The following is a 19075-nucleotide window of genomic DNA, read 5'->3' on the forward strand; positions in this document are numbered from 1 at the left end:
TGGAGAACGTTCTGCTGCCTGCAACATCCTCCAGCATGACCGGTTTGGCGGTGGGTCAGTAATGGTGTGGGGTGGCATTTCTTTGGGGGGCCGCACAGACCTCCATGTGCTCGCCAGAGGTAGCCTGACTGCCATTAGGTACCGAGATGAGATCCTCAGACCCCTTGTGAGACCATATGCTGGTGCGGTTGGCCCTGGGTTCCTCCTAATGCAAGACAATGCTAGACCTCATGTGGCTGGAGTGTGTCAGCAGTTCCTGCAAGAGGAAGGCATTGATGCTATGGACTGGCCCGCCCATTCCCCAGACCTGAACCCAATTGAGCACATCTGGGACATCATGTCTCGCTCCATCCACCAACGTCACGTTGCACCACAGACTGTCCAGGAGTTGGCGGATGCTTTAGTCCAGGTCTGGGAGGAGATCCTTCAGGAGACCATCCGCCACCTCATCACGAGCATGCCCAGGTGTTGTAGGGAGATCATACAGGCACGTGGAGGCCACATTCTCATTTTGACTTGTTTTAAGGACATTACATCAAAGTTGGATCGGCCTATAGTGTGGTTTTCCACTTTGATTTTGAGTTTGACTCCAAATCCAGACCTCCATGGGTTGATGCATTTGATTTCCATTAATAATTTTTGTGTGATTTTTGTTGTCGGCACATTCAACTATGTAAAGAAAGGAGTATTTAATGAGATTATTTCATTTATTCAGATCTGGGATGTGTTATTTTAGTGTTCCCTCTATTTTGTTGAGCAGTGTATTTCCAGATTAGCCAGATTCCACTACTTTAGCACCCAGTAAGGAAAGTCTGGTTAAGTAAAATTTTATTTATATGGCACTTTAACCTTGGTTTTAAAAAGTGCTTTACAGAGGGATGGAAGGTAACACAATAAATACAAAAACGGTTCAAGGCGTCACAAATCAAAATTAGACATGATGACTCATGTACAGAAAAGGATAAGTCTTCAGCTGTGAATTAAAACACTCCAGGGACTTTGCTGACCTGACACCAAGAGGGAGACTGTTTTACAGCCTGGGACCCACGAAAGCAAATCCTTGTGTTTTTAGTTTAGAACAAGATATAACTAGCAGGCTTTGCTCGGGGGACCTGTGGGGCCTAGCAGCAGAGTTATAAGGCTAAATAAGCAGTTCACTTAAATACTCTGGAGCAAGATTATTTAGCGCCTTTTATAGATGAAGATCTTGAATTGGATCCTAAATTTCCTAAATATGACGGCCCGATGAATTAACAGACAACACTGAATAAAATGTTATTGTGTTAACTTTTTGACACTTTCCCTGGCTCACTCAGACTCTCTTTAAAGACAAATGTGCACAGTACGCATATATACATGCATTGGAAGTCCACTGGATTAAAATGGAAGATCTGCCCTTTTGTCATGGTGAATCTTAGTCGTTAAACTCCATTGATGGTGGCTTTTTTTTCTTTATTCAGCATGCCCAAGCTTAACTCAGTGAAAAGACGCGTTTCGACTAAAGTCCCCGGATCTCTTTTCAAGGAACTAAAAGATTCCTTCAGCCCATTGTTATGTGCGTTTTCACCGTGGTCAAAACACCTGCGAAGATTTGGCAAATGAACCAGCCTGTAGTCCTGTACGCCGTACGAAGCGATTGACAGGCATTATTATTTAGTAACCACTATCCATGACCAAAATGTGTAAATAAACCTCAGATTTGATTGGAACATAATGAAAAACTATAGGCTTTGCTTGACCATTTTAAAAACTGCTTTTTTTTGTGTAATAGTATAATGAAGAGATGTGATAAAGTTCATCACAATTTTAATAACAAACTGGATAAAGCCATCACGTTCATAAAATAACTCCAGCACAGAGAAGGAAACAAATAAAATTGCGACAGTTTCGAAGATTATTGAAACATTTCCAGTCGACAAGAGCTGCAGATCAGCTGGCCAGACTCACGTCTGTGTCGCCTGAGCGCCAGAGGAATGTGGTGTTTAACAAGCTTTATTACCTGGTGTAATCAGCTGTTCCGCTTGTTTTGGAGAAGAGGAGACAGACTTCGGCTCTTTGTAAAAACTTCCATACTGATAACTTAAAACAACAACTTTGGATCCAGTATTTAGCGCAACTCCATCAACTGTTTGCTATAAACACCACTGCACGCTGGCTGCTATCTCCGAGAAATACATTTAATGGACACTGCCGAGGGGTGGGGGTGTGTGTGTGTGTGTGTGCGCGCACGCGCGCTATTTGACTGTTTTGACTATTGATTGGTTTGCAAACAGAGGTGTAAAAGAGGAGCAGTAGTTTTAAAAATAAATAAATAAAAACAGCCGACATACTCGCCCATTCAGAAATTCACTCCAAGGCAAGCCCCTCCCTCCAACGTACCTGTCCCTTCAGAAAGTACTAGGGTTCCTAGTTCCAGGGTATAGTTCATTTGGTTGAAACGCGGCTAAAGTAGATTGAACCAAAAACTCATCGACTCAGGGTTGTCCATTGTGGAGATGACTAAAGAACAAAAACAAATTCTCCAGACTTGTATAAAAACAGTATTGTTTATTAATTCAATTTATCTGTTTATTCCATTAATTTACTGTACAGCCACTTTTCAAAGCCTATATGCATAAAGCAGAAACACAGATAACAAGAATTGACTGCTGTGTCTGGTGGTTTTCAGCATGTTCATATAGCCACATTGATTAGATATAAGATTGTTTAGAACATCTGAGGGGGTGTGGGGGGAATCAGTGAATCACCAACTGACTCACAGAAACATGCCTCAGGGTGAGTCACTTTGATAGGTGAGCATCGTATCGACAAACTGTAATTCTCAAATGGACAAGTAACAAGATTTGTCCCCAAGAGCTGATTATAGAGATGCAGCAAGCAAAGTGGATCTAACTCATTTTTCTTTCTCCCCTCAGTTTCAGTCAAGATGTTCCCAAAGATTACAGGCATGTGTCTCTTACTGGCGTCAAGCAACGGTTTGAAGATGAGGCCTACCAGTACATCAGCAAAGAAAAGGTAATTTATTTTTACTTTTCATTGCAGCAATCGGCAAAGTCTTCTCTTTACTGGAATTTTAAATTGTAGCAAAAGATGTCTCTAACTGGTTCTCTGAAACTGTTCACTGATATTATTTCATGGCCTCTTCAAGGTGATGGACTTTAAAGAGCTGTGTCAGATCTTGGAGATTCCTGAGGTGGAGCCTCAGATGGAGCCTCCCAGTCCAACTGGTCAGCCAGCAGACATCCACACCTTCCTTGCTTCTCCATCCAGCACCAACAAGCGGTAAGCCAGTTACCAACACTTAAGTTCCCCATTACAACACATTAGGGCTTGGGTGATATTTATAAAAAAGTACATGGCTTTAAGTCATGCGTTGGTGGACAACTGTGAACATTTGCGCAGTGTGGTACATAATGCAACACAACCTGCTGGCCTCAAACATTTTATGAGCCTCATTAGAATCTTCTTTTTTCTATGACATAGTGCGGCTGTGAGCAAGCAAGCTTACTGGGCTTGCATGGTTTTCTAATGTTCACTGGGCCATTGGGTCAACCAACTGTTTTATGGTTTAATCCAATATGTTCATTAAATATTAAATGTATTCAGGCATTTCAGTTACCTAAGTTGGTTCTCCTTAACTGAACATTAACAGACAAGAGGTTTTTGAATGGCTGTTTCTGTGATCCATTAAAATCAAAGAGTTTTCATAAGATGGGGTTTAATAATTTCACATGTGCAAATAGCAGCATGAACAACAATAGAACATGAGGATTCACTCCGTCTCATCACACAGCTGCAGCAAACCTTTAAACCTTAATAAACATAACAGTTGCTTCCTTAGAGGACACAAAATGTCATTGAATGGTTTTCATTGTGAAAATGATGGAGCCATACGCTAAGGCCCTCGCAATCATCAGATCTGAATCCAGTGAAACACCTATGGAGGATTTTGAACCAAATTATCAGTGGTGTTTCAGAGACGTAGAATCAAGGAATGATGAAGATGGTCCACAGGCTCCTGTTGGCCCAACATCTTACAGGGACATGGTTTTTGGTGCTATCCTGCAGTAATGAGTCCAAGCGTAGGTGACACAGTCTGACATCTGCAATAACAAACGGGTAGAGATGTTCACTGCTCATTGCACCTGGCATGAATAGTCACATGACTTTAGAAAAACGGTTGACTGTTAGGCAGCATGTAAGACCAGGAAAAGACATAGTGAAAGTTACTAAATCTGAAAAGCTGACATTTCAGATGGCTCATATCCTAGTACAGTATTGTACAGAAAATCAGTATAACCTAGGATTTAAAAGCCATGCGAAGAATTCAGTAATGCGGAACTACTCACTGACAGCCAAATGACCAGTGCCCCTGCCTCGCTACTTGTTTGTGAACCGTCTTGTCCAGAAGGTGTTTGTCTGTGCCATCTGTGAGATGCTCCGGTGACTCACTGTAACACGCTGCCTTCTCCGTTTTCTCCCCAAGGAGACGCGATGACGCCATCCAGGCCCACAGAGCCAGCTTTGTGGCCACGCCCACGGCAGAGCTGTCTAATCAGGAGGAGACGCTGCTGGGCGACATCCTGGACTGGAGCCTAGACACTTCCTGTTCCGGTTATGAGGGCGACCAGGAGGAGGAGAGCGAGGGAGAGAAAGATGGTGATTGTGAGTGATGAGGAAGAGAAGGGATAAGTGGCTGGGCTCGTTTATTGTGCTGTCTCAAAGCTGTTCTTTTCTCTAGAGCATAGAAAAAAAAAAAATATATATATATATATAAATATAATGAGAATAATGCATGAGTCAGTCTTCCAGTAAGAGATTATGCCATTAGAGATGACTCAGCAACTGCAATATTCAGCGTAATGAACCAGCACATACATTTAGGCCTCCATATTATGCAGGCTTACTATCATGGACAAATGTGGATTAATGATGGTAGCTGCACAGAGTGTGTTGGGGTTTGCAGTTTGTGTAAACTTTGCTCAAAATTATTCACTGTTCTAAACTCTTGACAACTCCTCTCTTTCAATAGCTTCTATGATGTCCATCAAACTGCACCTGCTGACTGATGAAGACAAAAGACTAGAGCACTGCAGAGCCCTGTCCAGCGATGAGGACAGCTTCTGTGAAGCTGAAAGAGAGGGGGAAGGCCAGGAACCGCTTTCCTTCTCTACAGACCTTCACAGTTCAGGATACTCCTCCGTCCAAAGTGCCAGCCCCTCATCCACATGCTCCTCCTCCCTCATGCCTTGCACATTCAAGACCATTACCACTTCCCTGAGAGCAGCCTCCGCCAATGCCCAGCCAGGCTTCCGTCTTTTGGTGCCCATGCAGAGGCCCCGGGGCACCTCCAGCAGACAAGTGAAAAGGAAAAACTCGGCAGCTCATAGTGGAGGTGAGGTGGGAAGAGAAGAGGAGGAAGGTGGAGGAGACAATGCAGGGTTTCTGAGCCTATAGACGGGGGTTGTTCGACCAACCTGCTCAGTTATTGTCCTCCAGCAATTTGCTCTTGGTGCTGTTCCCCACTCCTGTCAGTCTGCACTGATCCATCAATTGCCAAAAGATCAAGAGACTTTGAGCTTGAGGACAAGTAAAGAAAAACATATATAAAATGAGTTGCCTAAAAACTTGCCTTTCTTATTACATTACATTTCATTTACATGTTTACAGGCATGCCGCAATAAAATACCTCCCCTAAAACCAATAACTCGCTGTCAGCTCGGAAACCACTGGAACATCACTTTCCTCAGGACCCTGGTACAATTTCTGTTTTTACAGCCTTCTACAACAACCTCTCTCAGATCACGTTAGATAGTTGTAAACCTCATGAACTTGTTTTGGAAGGGGGGGAAAAGTGTTCATTGTTAAGATCATATTGTGGGGAAAAACTTTAAACATAGCTGTGTTTTTATTGTCTTGGTTATCATAGTTTCTGATATGCACTGAGTCTACAAGAATCTCTTGTATTTGGTGAATGTCATCAATAGGTGACGGTCATCTAGTTGATGAAAAGGTCTGCATCTGAAGCCTGAAAAAATATGATTGTATGAATTCCTCATTCAGTTTTGTCCTTTAGTTCTCTGAATGTTTGCCAAAGGTACTGTGGCGATGACATTTGTGTTTTCAGGGGCATCTACTTAAATAGAAACAGCTGTGAAATTTTATTAGTCTATATCTTCTCATCTTGTACGTATCCACCAGTTGTGCTGATCAATATTACTTAAAACACCTATAGCACACTAATCCCCTCCAGGAACTGTTGAGATATTGACACACTGTTCAATGAGGTGTGTTGATACTGACCAAGAACCACCATCTGGATGAGTATGGTACAAACCTCAGCTTATCATCCAGATGTTTAGTGCTCAAATATAACGAGGCAATCGATGCGCCATGAAACTCGTAACATCCTGATAGGTTGTACTTTACTCACTTTCCTTCCCACCTGAATTAGGTCTAGCACTTTCATCATCACAGAAGGAACACAGTTCATTGCAATGTGTCCATATTCATGCTTGAACAATCAATACTAAAGTATTTTTGAATGGATCTGCGTTGCCTCCTTAGAGCGATAGGGAAGTTTAGACACTAAAGGAAAAATATTACTTGATGGGGTTTTGGAAGTACTGTATGTATGCCTCATAGTACATGGAGTACACAATGTCTAAATGATTGTGACTGACTGTAAATACATTTTAAACTGTTACGCCAGACTGGTTATCTCCTGTGTGTTATAAATGTACATAGTACTATATGTATAAATGGAGAAAAACAAAGAACATGCCACTATTTTAAATTGTTTTTGCTTCATTCCAAAACGGCAGTTTTCTTTGAGACTTGTGTGGGGGGGGGGGGTTTTCTACAGTACAGTGTTTTCTGACCTGACCTGGGATGTCATTATGTTATTATGTAGTTCAACTAAAACAAGCCATCATGCAAGTTTTCTTTCGAGGATTTTTCATGTACACAGTTTAATTGATATTCGCTCAAAGTTTTTGTTCCCTGATTTCTTGAATCGATGGGCTTATTACAGAGTGCTGTATTGTTCTTAAGCTGTTTTTCTTGAAGTTGTGATGGAAATTTGATATTTTACTGTGTTTACGGTCATCAACAAAGTGAAGAATCATAATCAACTTAAAGAGAAAATAATTCACATATGGCAACAATAAATGGGCTAGCTGAAAGACATTTGTAGACAGTATTGGTGTTTGGGCTAAGAGGGGAAAAAGTAAAGCTTAAGCTGTGTTTAAAAGCTCATCAAAACTAGGTGGCACTCTTAGGCAGGGCCATATGGTACCCATAGAAAAAATACTGAGGTCATGAATAGAAGTCCAACAACCAAACCCCACAAAAAAAGACTAGAAATTCAGAATTAGATGCTATATATATATATATATATATTATAAAGGTTTTTTGTGAGTAGATCCATCATTTGAGCCAAATTCAAGAACTGCTTATAAACTCACCAAAGCCTACTAAATGATTTAAAATACCTGTCTCTAAACTTTGTCTTTATAAGTAGAACTTGATTACAGTCATTTTGAGGTAGCTTTCTAGCAAATGATTTGGTTTTTAGGAGACTGGAAAATAAAGCAGTACCCTTTTATTTCCAGAGGTGGGTACTAACGAGTTACATTTACTCCATTCCATGTACTCAAATAACTTTTTTCAGAGTAGTTTTAATGCATCATACTTTCACTTGAGTTGATTTTAAGAGAAAAATCATCACTTTTACTCAGTTACATTTGGATACATCCATCGCGCCACTTGGCTACTTATTTATTATTTTTGCATTCATGTTCTGTTAAGAAGCAGTTGGTCAGTTGGGCAGTCCCAAGTCTGCTAGTGCTTTGTCCTACCACAGTCATGCAGCCACATGGCTCTCTACAGAGCAGAATAATGGTTGAAGCTACAGCATGGGAGTATGGCTTTCAAATAGTGCTAGCAGCTGATATTTATTGTCATAAAGATGTCTGTGTCTGTCACCATCTTTTAGTCCTCCAATGGCTTGTCCAACTGGATCAGCATGTGGATGTCAACAACTTGTTTATTTTGTTGTTTTTTTTTTTTCTGTTTTTTTTTAATCAGGAGATAATGAGTTGTCATTACGAATCACGAATGTGTTGGAAAATACTGGGTCTAAAAAATACTGGAATCAGCCTAAATCAATGTGTGAAATTTTAAACATTTCCCAGGTTGCTAAAAGCCTCACATTTCCAGGAAAATTGCAGGGGAGAGGTCCACAGTTCCCTCAAGAAGTAGCTACAGGGGCACTCACCGATTTCACACAAGTTCACTTTACTTATAATGAGGAGTAGGCTACCGCTCACCCTTTGACAGCCAGTGGAGAAAAAAAAGTTGTATAATGTCTTCTGCAGCTCTGGAGGTAGTTTTCTGAAGTCTAAGAAAATAACCCAGAGAATTCACATTTAACTAAAAAAAAAAGGCTGCTTTACAAACTTGAGGTTATTTACCAAGCAGGGAGGCTAAATAGAAAGACACGATTGAGTTGCATTATGGGAATTGTGAGATCGAACCATTTTGAAAGCTTGATAATAGAGACTAAAGTCAGGATGTGTCAGCTGCATCGATTTTGAACATTCTTGTTTAAATCAGTCTCTTGCAAAATCCGCCAGCTATCTATTGTACACCTTTATGAGAAACATAAGCAACATTACAAAAGGAAGCTTTTTTCCAGGATAAATGGGCTAGCATCTTATGAGCCAAAAGCATAGCATACTGTAGGTCTGCATAGTGTGTTTGTGATTCAGCTTGGAGATGAAAAAGTTTAATTTCAGAGCTCACACTATAATATTAAATATATAACTATTAATAAATACTAATTTATTATAATTATATTTATATTAATTGGTAAATATTCTTAAGAGCAACATATAAATGACTACAACACAGTAATGGCTGAAACAAAGTAGAGGGGCAGTAGTACTGCTAGCACTAGAAATTGTAATAATAAATAAATATGTTTAAAGCTACAACACACAAATAAGGCTGAATTTATTTGGGTTTCTAGCAGCTGTGCCCAACAGCCCAGCTGTTGAGATCACGTGACACACCGAGATCACGTGAGGCGTTTTGTTGACGGTTATCGCTGTATTTTTCACGATGCATTCACGGGCTTGTTATCCAGCGGCTGGTGCAATGTCATCGCCTCGCTAGAAAGCAGTAAACTGGATGGGGAAACCCTGGAGCGGGCAGCAGACATCCTTAGCTTCATTAATGCTAGCCGAGCCTCTACAGTGTCGTTGAAGGACGAAGGCCCGCAGGGATGGTTTTGTCATCGGTTTAAGACAAAAAGGAGGAATTGTTTTCCCAGAAAGAGGGACCACAGCTCGGGAAGTTCACATGCCGAAACCTGGTCTTTTATGAGGTAATTTGACATATTTGTGTCATAAAACACAACTAAGTCACATCGGTGGAGACATTTACTGATTAAGAGTGTGTAAAATGACATAATGTCGGTGAGTCAGCACATTGTATTTTGTAAATACCTAGCTTTCTCCCTCACCGCCATGATTAGCATTCATCAGAACCCTTAGGGATTGACGAGCAGGCCGTTTGTTCCAATCAGGATCACCGCAGCGCTCCGTTTGTCCAACCGGAGAAGAACATGGGCGGTTTTCACTCTATGAGGAAAAACCCTCACCTCAATAATGGCCCGTGTTCGTTTATTGTTTACTTGAAGATACTAATAGGGAAATGGTCGCTGTAAGTATGTAGCACATGGTCTTCTGAATTCAATTATACGGATTATACATTCATTAACCCCCTGATATATCATGGAAGGGGTGTAGCTACTCAGAGATGAATGGCACTAGTGTGGATATTCAAACGGCGCCAGCAAGACCAGTTTTATTACATTTCTAAACCCGTGTGCTGTGCTGTGAAATTGGACTCCCATAAGGCAAACCTGGCTGCTGTAGCTTTAACAGTTAATATTTACTGATCTGACAAATAGTCAGAAATAGTGCTAGCAGCTGATATTTATTGTCATAAATATGCCTGTGTCTGTCACCATCTTTTAGTTCTCCGTTGGCTTGTCCAAATGGTTCCGCATGTGGATGTCAACAACCTGTTTGTTTTGTTTAAAAAAACTTTTTCTCATTTGCCTTTTATAAACTGAACTCCTTTGCATACTGACATCACTTCTTTCGTTTTATGATACCAGATAGTTATTTCTCTTTCCCGGTCTTGTGACTTTGTGTGTGGTTTTTGAACATAACAAAAAATCATGGTAATCAAATTGTGATCCCGCTAAATCCCCAGTCACTTCTCTTTTTTGTTTTCTGGAGTTATGGTTGAACAGAAACTGTGATCACTGCTTTTTAAAGCTGTTTTGAAAACACAACTAAGTTTCAAGAAACCTCCAGTTGTCAAACAGAGTAAATTGTACATTTAGCTCAAACCTGACACTAAAATCTTCTTTTCTCTCTCTATCCACTGTAAAAGACTGACTGGACTGTGTTCTGTGTGCTGTTCAAAATGGCTGTCATGCGACAATTTGGACTACTGCTGTGGAAAAACTATCTTCAGCAGGTGAGTTGGAGGGAGGTGAATCTACACCCTGCATGTGTGTGTCCGTATTAGGTATTAACATTGTTTGCAGCTGTGAATTGTCAGAAGTAGTTGTGTTTACACAGCAGAGGCCCGTATGACAGTATTTATTAAGTTACAGGCTTATGGGGCATCATAAATACAATAAACTGTCTTAACATTTTGTTTTCTACAATGCATGATGTTAGCCAGCTACGTGGAAACTGGTCGACCCCAGTAATATACCAGCACTGTTGCTCTCTCACAAGCTCTAGCTAGGTCAGCACATCGGTAACTGTCACATGCTTTTCCTAGCCTTACATGGCTATATTTTTTTGTACCTTTTTTAGTTATTTTATTGCTTTATTTTATTTGTTGTGACATATATCAGGAGGCAGGGATCATTCCAATCAGATTTTCAAATACAAGCAAATACTGTATGTGCATAATAATACATACATAAAGTGAGAAGATTCAAAAAACAAAAGAAGCAATCAATAGAATAGAGAACAAATAACACTAAGGAATTAAAATGAAAAAAAGATTTGTTGGGGTTAACAGTTATGAGCAATTTATGTATTATACATAAAATGTAGATATGCACACATGTAAATACATTTTCTGCTATTAGGTAATCACCTTCATATTTCCAATTTTTTTTTTATCTACCTCAAATGTTGGTAAACATGTTATGCAGGTTACACACACCTTATCACAGCTCAGAATCTCCAAGAAGGACAAGGTGTCCTATTATTGAAGTTCAGTCGAGGCTTGTGCTATTGTGTTGTTCATGGGTAAGTCATATCACCAGATTGAGGGTCTGTCTCCCCTTTATAGAAGATAACAAAGAATTTTTACACTAAACTGTGCTAGTGTATTGCTCTGATTGGCAGCTTGCATAGTTTTCGAGGGTTAATATCAGTTGATGGTTGCTCAGTGCTGCCAGCAACTATTCAGAAAATGGGACTGGCTGTCGGCTGTATGGCATGCGTGGTGTGAGGTAGTTGCTCCATCACTCTTTATCCACTCGCTGCGGCTGTAGAGACCACAAAAACTCCATTAGGGCCAGGCAGGAAAAATACTGAACATCTTGGTGTTGCTTGTCCATCTTGTCTGCAGAAAATAAACGAAAAAACGCAGGATAATCACTTAAACTGTATAACCAAAGTATGGACATTGTTATTCAGACCCGTAAGAGCCTGCTGTAAAAACAGTGTTTGGCAAAGATCTTGTACTTCTGGGTTGTGCTGTTTTTTTGGTACTGTACTTATCCCCATCGACAGCTGGCCACATTTAGAAAATCAGGGGTCATGCTGACATATTTCCAGCTCAGCTACAGCAGATTTTGATTGCTGATGAGATTATAGTTCATTGCTCATTGTTTGCTACTCTGTAATTACTATTTATGCTATCAAATAGGCTTGTTCTTTGTTCTACAATAGCATTTAGCCTAATCAGAGCCAAATGAAAGATGTGTGAATTACATTGTGAATCAAGGAATATATCTGTTTTGCACATTACTAACCCCTATATAAGATGTTTTTAAATTTAATCATACAAAATATAGTTGAAATCTATTGAGCTACCCTTTTTATTTACTCAAATAAAATAAAAGCAGTAACACAGCAGTAATTGAAGAGGTTAATGACTCCTAGGTGATAGCCTATGTTTTACTAAATTAGATACTTGCTTAAGACAATTACCCCTTTTGTTATTTGGTGCCTCATTGAAGTGTTGTGTTGAGTTGGCAGTCCCTGGATGCCAGTCCTTGTCCCAGTGGCATCAGAGGCAGCGTGGCTGCTCTGTAGCTCCTGGATACTGAGGCTGCAACATAAGGCTGTAGCACACACACGCATACATAACAAAAACTCATTGTACAAGTTACAGTGGTGTCAAGACTTAAATGCATGCATGCATGCTTGATAATTAATTTTAATTTTTTTATTAACAAATTGATCAAATATTATGGGATTAATATCCTGCCTTGATTCAAAACTGAAAATAAAGGTCTGAAAGTAAGTGTTTGAAAACTCAAAATCTTACAAATAAAAGTTTTGCAAGATCGAAAACTAAGATTTGCAAGCTTGCAAAATGTAAAAAAAAAAAAAAAAAAAAAATATCTCTGCAAACATTGTTTTTAAGTGTTCCTTCTTCAGAACAATTTTTCAGAGTTTCAAATTTGTTAGTGTTCTACTTTATTACATTACATTACATTTGCACTTCTATTGCAGACTATTTTTTCAGAACCGAGTTTACCACACCCACTTACGCCTACACAGTTGCCAGCTTGCGACTCACGTGATTTGTGGCAGCGTTGTCACGCAGCTCTGCTCTGTAACTCTTAAACTCATGGTGCGTTCCAGTTGACATGCGAAGTCGGAATTTCCCGAGTTCAAAGGTCAAAATTTCAAAAGGGAACGCCCCTTAAGTCGAAATCCCGACTTGGGAAGTCGGGAGAACCGCACTACCCCAACTTCGTGATCCAAGATGGCTGTGGGGGTATCAACAGTTAGTGAAAGCTGTAGTTTATACTGTTTATTAGCAGTTCTGTGTACTTGTGACTCATATAAATGTTCGTACACAAAGTGCTGTCCAACAGCTGTCTGTGGACGTGTTGCTACAGTGTTTATTGTGAGTAAATACACTAAATCAACCGGCGTATCAATAGCTAACCTGGCTAGTTGTAAACAAACAGCTAGCCAAGCGAGGTTTTCCGACTTAGAACGCCGTCAACTCGGGTGTGACGTCATTCCCAGCTCCGACCTCTGACTTCTGGGGTAAATGGAACGCAGCATCAGACTGAGCGAACTTTCAAAAAGGCCTGGAGTCAGGGCCTTCTGCTCTTGGCCAATGCTTGGCTGTCTGCTGAAGTACAGTCCAATCACAAGTCATATTTACTGGATAGAGGGATTGACAGACTGCTCCGCCAATGACAGAAGCGGACAGGAAACGTGTTCAGGAAGCACCGCTCCCTGGACGGCCTGGCTGTCTCCGTCCAAGCGGTGCATGGATGTAGAGAAGAAATCTGCAATGGGTAGTAAGTAGCTCAGGGCGGTTTGTTCATCAGCGCGATGATGTTGTGTCGGGAGATGCAGTAATTGAACCAGCGGTGAGTAAGAAAGAGTATAAATAACATCCGCTAGCCTCTAGGCTAATTTATGCTGTGTAAAATGCAGGCTTAACTTACAGTAAACTATCAATGGAGACTATCAACCAGACAAATCTCGACAGTTATTAAGCCAAAATGTATGCTTTTGTTAAATGTGATTATTCTATTAAACCACGTTTTATGTGTGGTAGTGGAGTCATTTTAAAGTTGACTCTACTGTAGTTAACCAGTAACAACTATTTGTGTTGTTGTTGTTTTTTCTTTTATGGCCTAAAGCACTGAAGACAACGCAGCATGCTGTGGTCATCACTCACAGGAGGATGAAAAGAAGGAGGAGGAGGAGGAGAGCAACAGAAAAAATTACTTAAAAACAATAGAATAAATACCTTTTAATCCACCACACGTCTTGTTGTTTATGTGTAAATACAGAGGAAGCATGGGAGAACTGCACATAGTTCGTTGTTACTGTGTTATTAGAGCATGGGAGAACAGTGGATACTTTTAATACAGCCCACACTCATAATATTACTGTGTAGCTACAGAATAACAAGTGGAGAACAACACAACACCTGGAAAACAAACTAATACGCTGGGAGAACACTGACAAATTTGAAACTCTGAAAAGCTGTTCTGAAGAAGTAAAACTCAAAAACAACATAATGTTTGTAGAGATTTTTTTACATTTTGCTAGCTTGCAAATCTTAGTTTTTGATCTTGCAAAATTGGTTTTTTTTAAAGATTTTGAGTTTTCAAAAACTTAGTTTCAACCTTTCAGAACTTTATTTTCAGTTTTGAATCAAGGCAGGATATTAATCCCATTATATTTGATCAAAGTAAATGACACTGAAGCATTTAGCTATGCGTTGACGGGTTTTGGAGAAGGTCTGACATTGCCGCTAAGATTGATTGTAATGTCCTGAAACCGTCCAAGTGACTTTGTACTCCAATCACTCAACAGGAGGAGGCTGTCACATAGATTATGCTTTGATTGAGCTGTCTGTGAAATTGTCTAGTTTCATTTCTGAATTGCGTGAAAAGGATAAATTTGTGCCAATACCTGACCTCTTTTAAGATTTATTTGTAGTTAGCATTTTCAAAGCATATTGAACACTTTGAAATGAATACGTTTTTGTAGTTAGTTGAGGTTAGTTTGCACAGTTTATTAATCTCAATACCTTTTCTATTCATTAATAATTCACACCTTTTTAAAAAAAAAAAAAAAAAAAAAAAAGATGACTGATTATCTCTATTCCTGCTCTCCAGAAACGTCAAATTTTGGTAACTCTGGTGGAGATACTCCTGCCTCTGCTCTTCTCCGGCATCCTCATTGTGCTACGTCAGAAGGTGCCTTTTAAAGATTTCCCAAATGCCACGGTCTATGAGAGCTACGGTGTAGATTCACTACCCAAGAGGTTCATGCAACACCTACAGCTGGCCTATGTGCCCGGTAACTCCAGTGTGGTACGTCAGGTGGCAGAGGATGTGCGAGGCAGCCTGGTCCTCTCCTCAGGTAGGTAGTAGTTTGACAGGAAATGGGTGGCAGTACAGCAATGTAGGCTTGTTTAAAAAGCAGGGCATTTACCTTTAAAATAATTTCCATCTGCCTTTGGCCAATCAACAGCTAACACCGTTTGGCACTGAAGATTAGTCAGTGGCCATTTTTCAGTAACATTCAATACATACGTTCCACTAACGAACAAATTTGTGTTTTTCATTCCTCTTCAATGTAATTTTAGCCATCTCGCAGCCTGCATTTTATGTTAAAGAAAAAGTTTGACATTTTCGGTAATAAGCTTTTTTGTTTTCTTCCCGAGAGCTAGGCGAGAAGATCTCGTTCTTTTGAAATCTGTTTAAAAACCGAAATGTAGAAAGACAATTTATAGTTTTACGTAGGGTAATGTGCTGAATAATGTCCCTCTGAAAAGATTCTCTCTTTTAACTTTTGGCACGAAAACCAATAAGTATATTTCTCAAAATGTCAAACATTTTTAAGATATCCATTCTCTGAATGTAATGCTTCATAAAACATTTTAAATTCAGATAGGTATAATAAAGCGGTACATGGAAATAGTAAAAAGTAATAAAAATTGTATACAGCCAATCTCATGTTGAGGTTTATTGAAACAGAAAATAAGTTTTCTGGATATTTCTGACAGTCACATCACATTCTACAGCTATCTGAGGTACAATTTTGACTTATAACAAATATCACATCCTTGACACCAAGTGTAATTTGTGACAGAGCTTGGAATAATGGTTCCACTAGAAACAGGCCACACCCTACTCTCCTGTTTCAGTTGGGAGTAAATAGGGAAAGAAAGAAAGCTCACACACTGTGGCATGTTAGTCTCCTCTCTCAGGACACCTAAACACCTGCCTCTTTTAATTCACACACTCACACACACTTCCAGCTGTTCAGATAAACATAAAGAGTCTGACTTGCAGTGTGCAGTCTGGCTGTTTACACATTTGTTTTTACGTTTACAGACCCTCAGCAAGATGGACAAATAGCAGCAGTGTGAGGCTGAATTCAGAGATGTAGCAGCATGTAGACAGATCTGTGTAGTTGCAGGTTGTCTTTCACACTGCCGTGTAAGATCCCAGCTCAGCCATTAATGAATAATTTAGCAGGTCTTGGTGTTCAGAGGAAAAAGGTGGAAGGGAATGATCAAGGCTGAATTTTAGTATGTCATGCACACAGAAGACCACCAGAATGTGACCTCAATGTTCAGACTAAAATAATGGATTCTGTTGAACAGAATCAGTTGACAGCAGTTAAAAAGCCCTGTGATATTTAGTCATGTCATAGTCATTCATATTTAAACAACACAAGGATTGTTGAACTGGGGCCACTAAAAAAGTTTTTTTATTGTAAAGATATTACTTGTTGAAACAGCTTGTATATGTGTTTACGTGTTGTGAAATAGTGAATTGTGAAATGAGATTTCCTCTATTGTGTAATCTCAAAATTTTGTTGTTGTTGTTACAAAGTTGATTTGACTTCTCTTTTGTAGATCATCAGTGGCAGATGTTGTGTTTTCCTACTATTACCATTTAAGAATAGGGTTGCAACTAACATTTGTCGCTTTCAATTAATCAGTTTAAAAAAACATTAGTTGTGTTAATGAAAAATATTTGCTGAATTCAACCAAAGTTGACCTTCGAACTAAAAGTGACCTGATTTACAGTTTTTCTCAGTCGCTTTGGTGCATTTCTCAGATCAGAATTGAAATTATCAAAACTATTTGTTCAACCTCCACATCATCTCGTCACTTGTGCACATCATAAAAGCACTTTCTCATTGTTTTTAACAAATTACAAATGACTTGACACACTGATGTAAATGACTGTACAATTGTCTGCTGTTTCCTACATTATCAATTGCATATGTCCTGCTGATCACAATGAATTATACCAGTCTCTGTTGAATAATCTTAACCCCTAAAACATCTAGGCATAAGTTCATTGCATTAGTCACTACATGCAAAATGGTTGAACACGTTATCAAAATCAAAGTTAAAATACTTTATTAAATCCTTTGCCTACAAGTATATAGCCAAATGAAATGTTGTTTCTTACGGACCATAAACAACTATTACATACAACAGATACAACAGACCGGAACTTCAGCCAAAGAGGTGTATCCAATGCAACAGTCCAGTCCAAATTACAGTACCAACAGTAAAAGCCTAGCTGTGATTCCTGTCCTCTCTCCTGCAATGTATAACTTTGTACTGGTGAAAGTGATATATGCCAAACAAAAAAAGTGCAGCCTCGTGCATTTTCAATCATTGTCATCAATATCTTAGCCAAAGTGTACATCAGAAAATACTTACAGAGTACACTGTTATTGACAAGATGGCGAAACATTTTGACTTGCTTGTTCATAAACAAGACACAAGGACTTGTCGTTCTTACGGCACTGACAAGTTCAATGACATAAAGTTTTGCTTTTGAGAGATAGACTAAGGATTTTGAGCAAGTTATGGGCTTTTGCAGTTAATCCACTGTGTTTTGCTGTTTGTACTACCTGTTTCAAGAAATGCACTTACTGTTTTGCAAATGTTAAGTATGATTCGAGAAATGCACCAAAGTGACTGAGAAAAACTGTAAGTTGCATCTTAAAAAATCAGTTTTTTTAACCGCATTAATTTTAGCTTCAGTCCGCAGTTAGCGGCGTGCTTGACAGAATTTTAACATTGTGATTGAATGTTTCCTGTAGATTATTATTTCAACTAGTTATCTATTAATTTATTATTTCTCAACTGGTATTCATTACCTTTAGCTAACTATTTGAACGTTATATATATTAATTTTAGCTTATTTAAGTTTTTTTTATTTTTTTTCCAACTAGTTGAACCATATCCATTAGTTACTTGGCTAACTATTTAAAATGCTCACTCTTTAATTTTAATGAACTATTTCAGATGTTTATAAATGACTTGAATCCTTTTATCTAACCATTTTAAACCATATACAGTGAGGAAAATAAGTATTTGAACACCCTGCTATTTTGCAAGTTCTCCCACTTAGAAATCATGGAGGGGTCTGAAATTGTCATCGTAGGTGCTTGTCCACTGTGAGAGACATAATCTAAAAAAAAAATCCAGAAATCACAATGTATGATTTTTTTAACTATTTATTTGTATGCTACAGCTGCAAATAAGTATTTGAACACCTGTCTATCAGCTAGAATTCTGACTCTCAAAGACCGGTTAGTCTGCCTTCAAAACGTCCACCTCCACTCCATTTATTATCCAAAATTAGATGCACCTGTTTGAGGTCATTAGCTGCATAAAGACACCTGTCCACCCCATACAATCAGTAAGAATCCAACTACTAACATGGCCAAGACCAAAGAGCTGTCCAAAGACACTAGAGACAAAATTGTACACCTCCACAAGCCTGGAAAGGACTACGGGGAAATTGCCAAGCAGCTTGGTGAAAAAGGTCCACTGTTGGAGCAATCATTAGAAAATGGAAGAAGCTAAACATGACTGTCAATCTCCCTCGGACTGGGGCTCCATGCAAGATCTCACCTCGTGGGGCCTCAATGATCCTAAGAAAGGTGAGAAATCAGCCCAGAACTACACGGGAGGAGCTGGTCAATGACCTGAAAAGAGCTGGGAACACCGTTTCCAAGGTTACTGTTGGTAATACACTAAGACGTCATGGTTTGAAATCACGCATGGCACGGAAGGTTCCCCTGCTTAAACCAGCACATGTCAAGGCCCGTCTTCAATTTGCCAATGACCATTTGGATGATCCAGAGGAGTCATGGGAGAAAGTCATGTGGTCAGATGAGACCAAAATAGAACTTTTTGGTCATAATTCCACTAACCGTGTTTGGAGGAAGAAGAATGATGAGTACCATCCCAAGAACACCATCCCTACTGTGAAGCATGGGGGTGGTAG

General features: G+C 39.5%; 2 protein-coding genes across 4 annotated transcripts in view; both read left to right on the forward strand.

Moving 5' to 3' along the window:
• Window positions 1-7184, forward strand: part of ccnf (cyclin F) — a 40001-nt gene extending 32817 nt beyond the window's left edge. For 2 of the 3 annotated variants that reach the window (XM_046029673.1, XM_046029676.1), the window contains exons 14-17: window positions 2916-3015; window positions 3149-3282; window positions 4487-4665; window positions 5033-7184. In XM_046029673.1, the coding sequence (XP_045885629.1) occupies window positions 2916-3015; window positions 3149-3282; window positions 4487-4665; window positions 5033-5457 (838 nt within the window). In that variant the 3' untranslated portion in view covers window positions 5458-7184. The remainder of the gene's footprint in view (window positions 1-2915; window positions 3016-3148; window positions 3283-4486; window positions 4666-5032) is intronic. The other variant, XM_046029684.1, reaches the window with a different exon arrangement.
• A 1947-nt stretch (window positions 7185-9131) lies between these two features.
• Window positions 9132-19075, forward strand: part of abca3b (ATP-binding cassette, sub-family A (ABC1), member 3b) — a 34583-nt gene continuing 24639 nt past the window's right edge. Inside the window, exons 1-3 of the mRNA XM_046029726.1 lie at window positions 9132-9388; window positions 10468-10554; window positions 14924-15170. Of these exons, the coding sequence (XP_045885682.1) occupies window positions 10501-10554; window positions 14924-15170 (301 nt within the window). The 5' untranslated portion in view covers window positions 9132-9388; window positions 10468-10500. The remainder of the gene's footprint in view (window positions 9389-10467; window positions 10555-14923; window positions 15171-19075) is intronic.

The sequence above is a fragment of the Micropterus dolomieu genome, linkage group LG02 (genome assembly GCF_021292245.1).
Source record: "Micropterus dolomieu isolate WLL.071019.BEF.003 ecotype Adirondacks linkage group LG02, ASM2129224v1, whole genome shotgun sequence".
Taxonomy (NCBI): Eukaryota; Metazoa; Chordata; class Actinopteri; order Centrarchiformes; family Centrarchidae; genus Micropterus; species Micropterus dolomieu.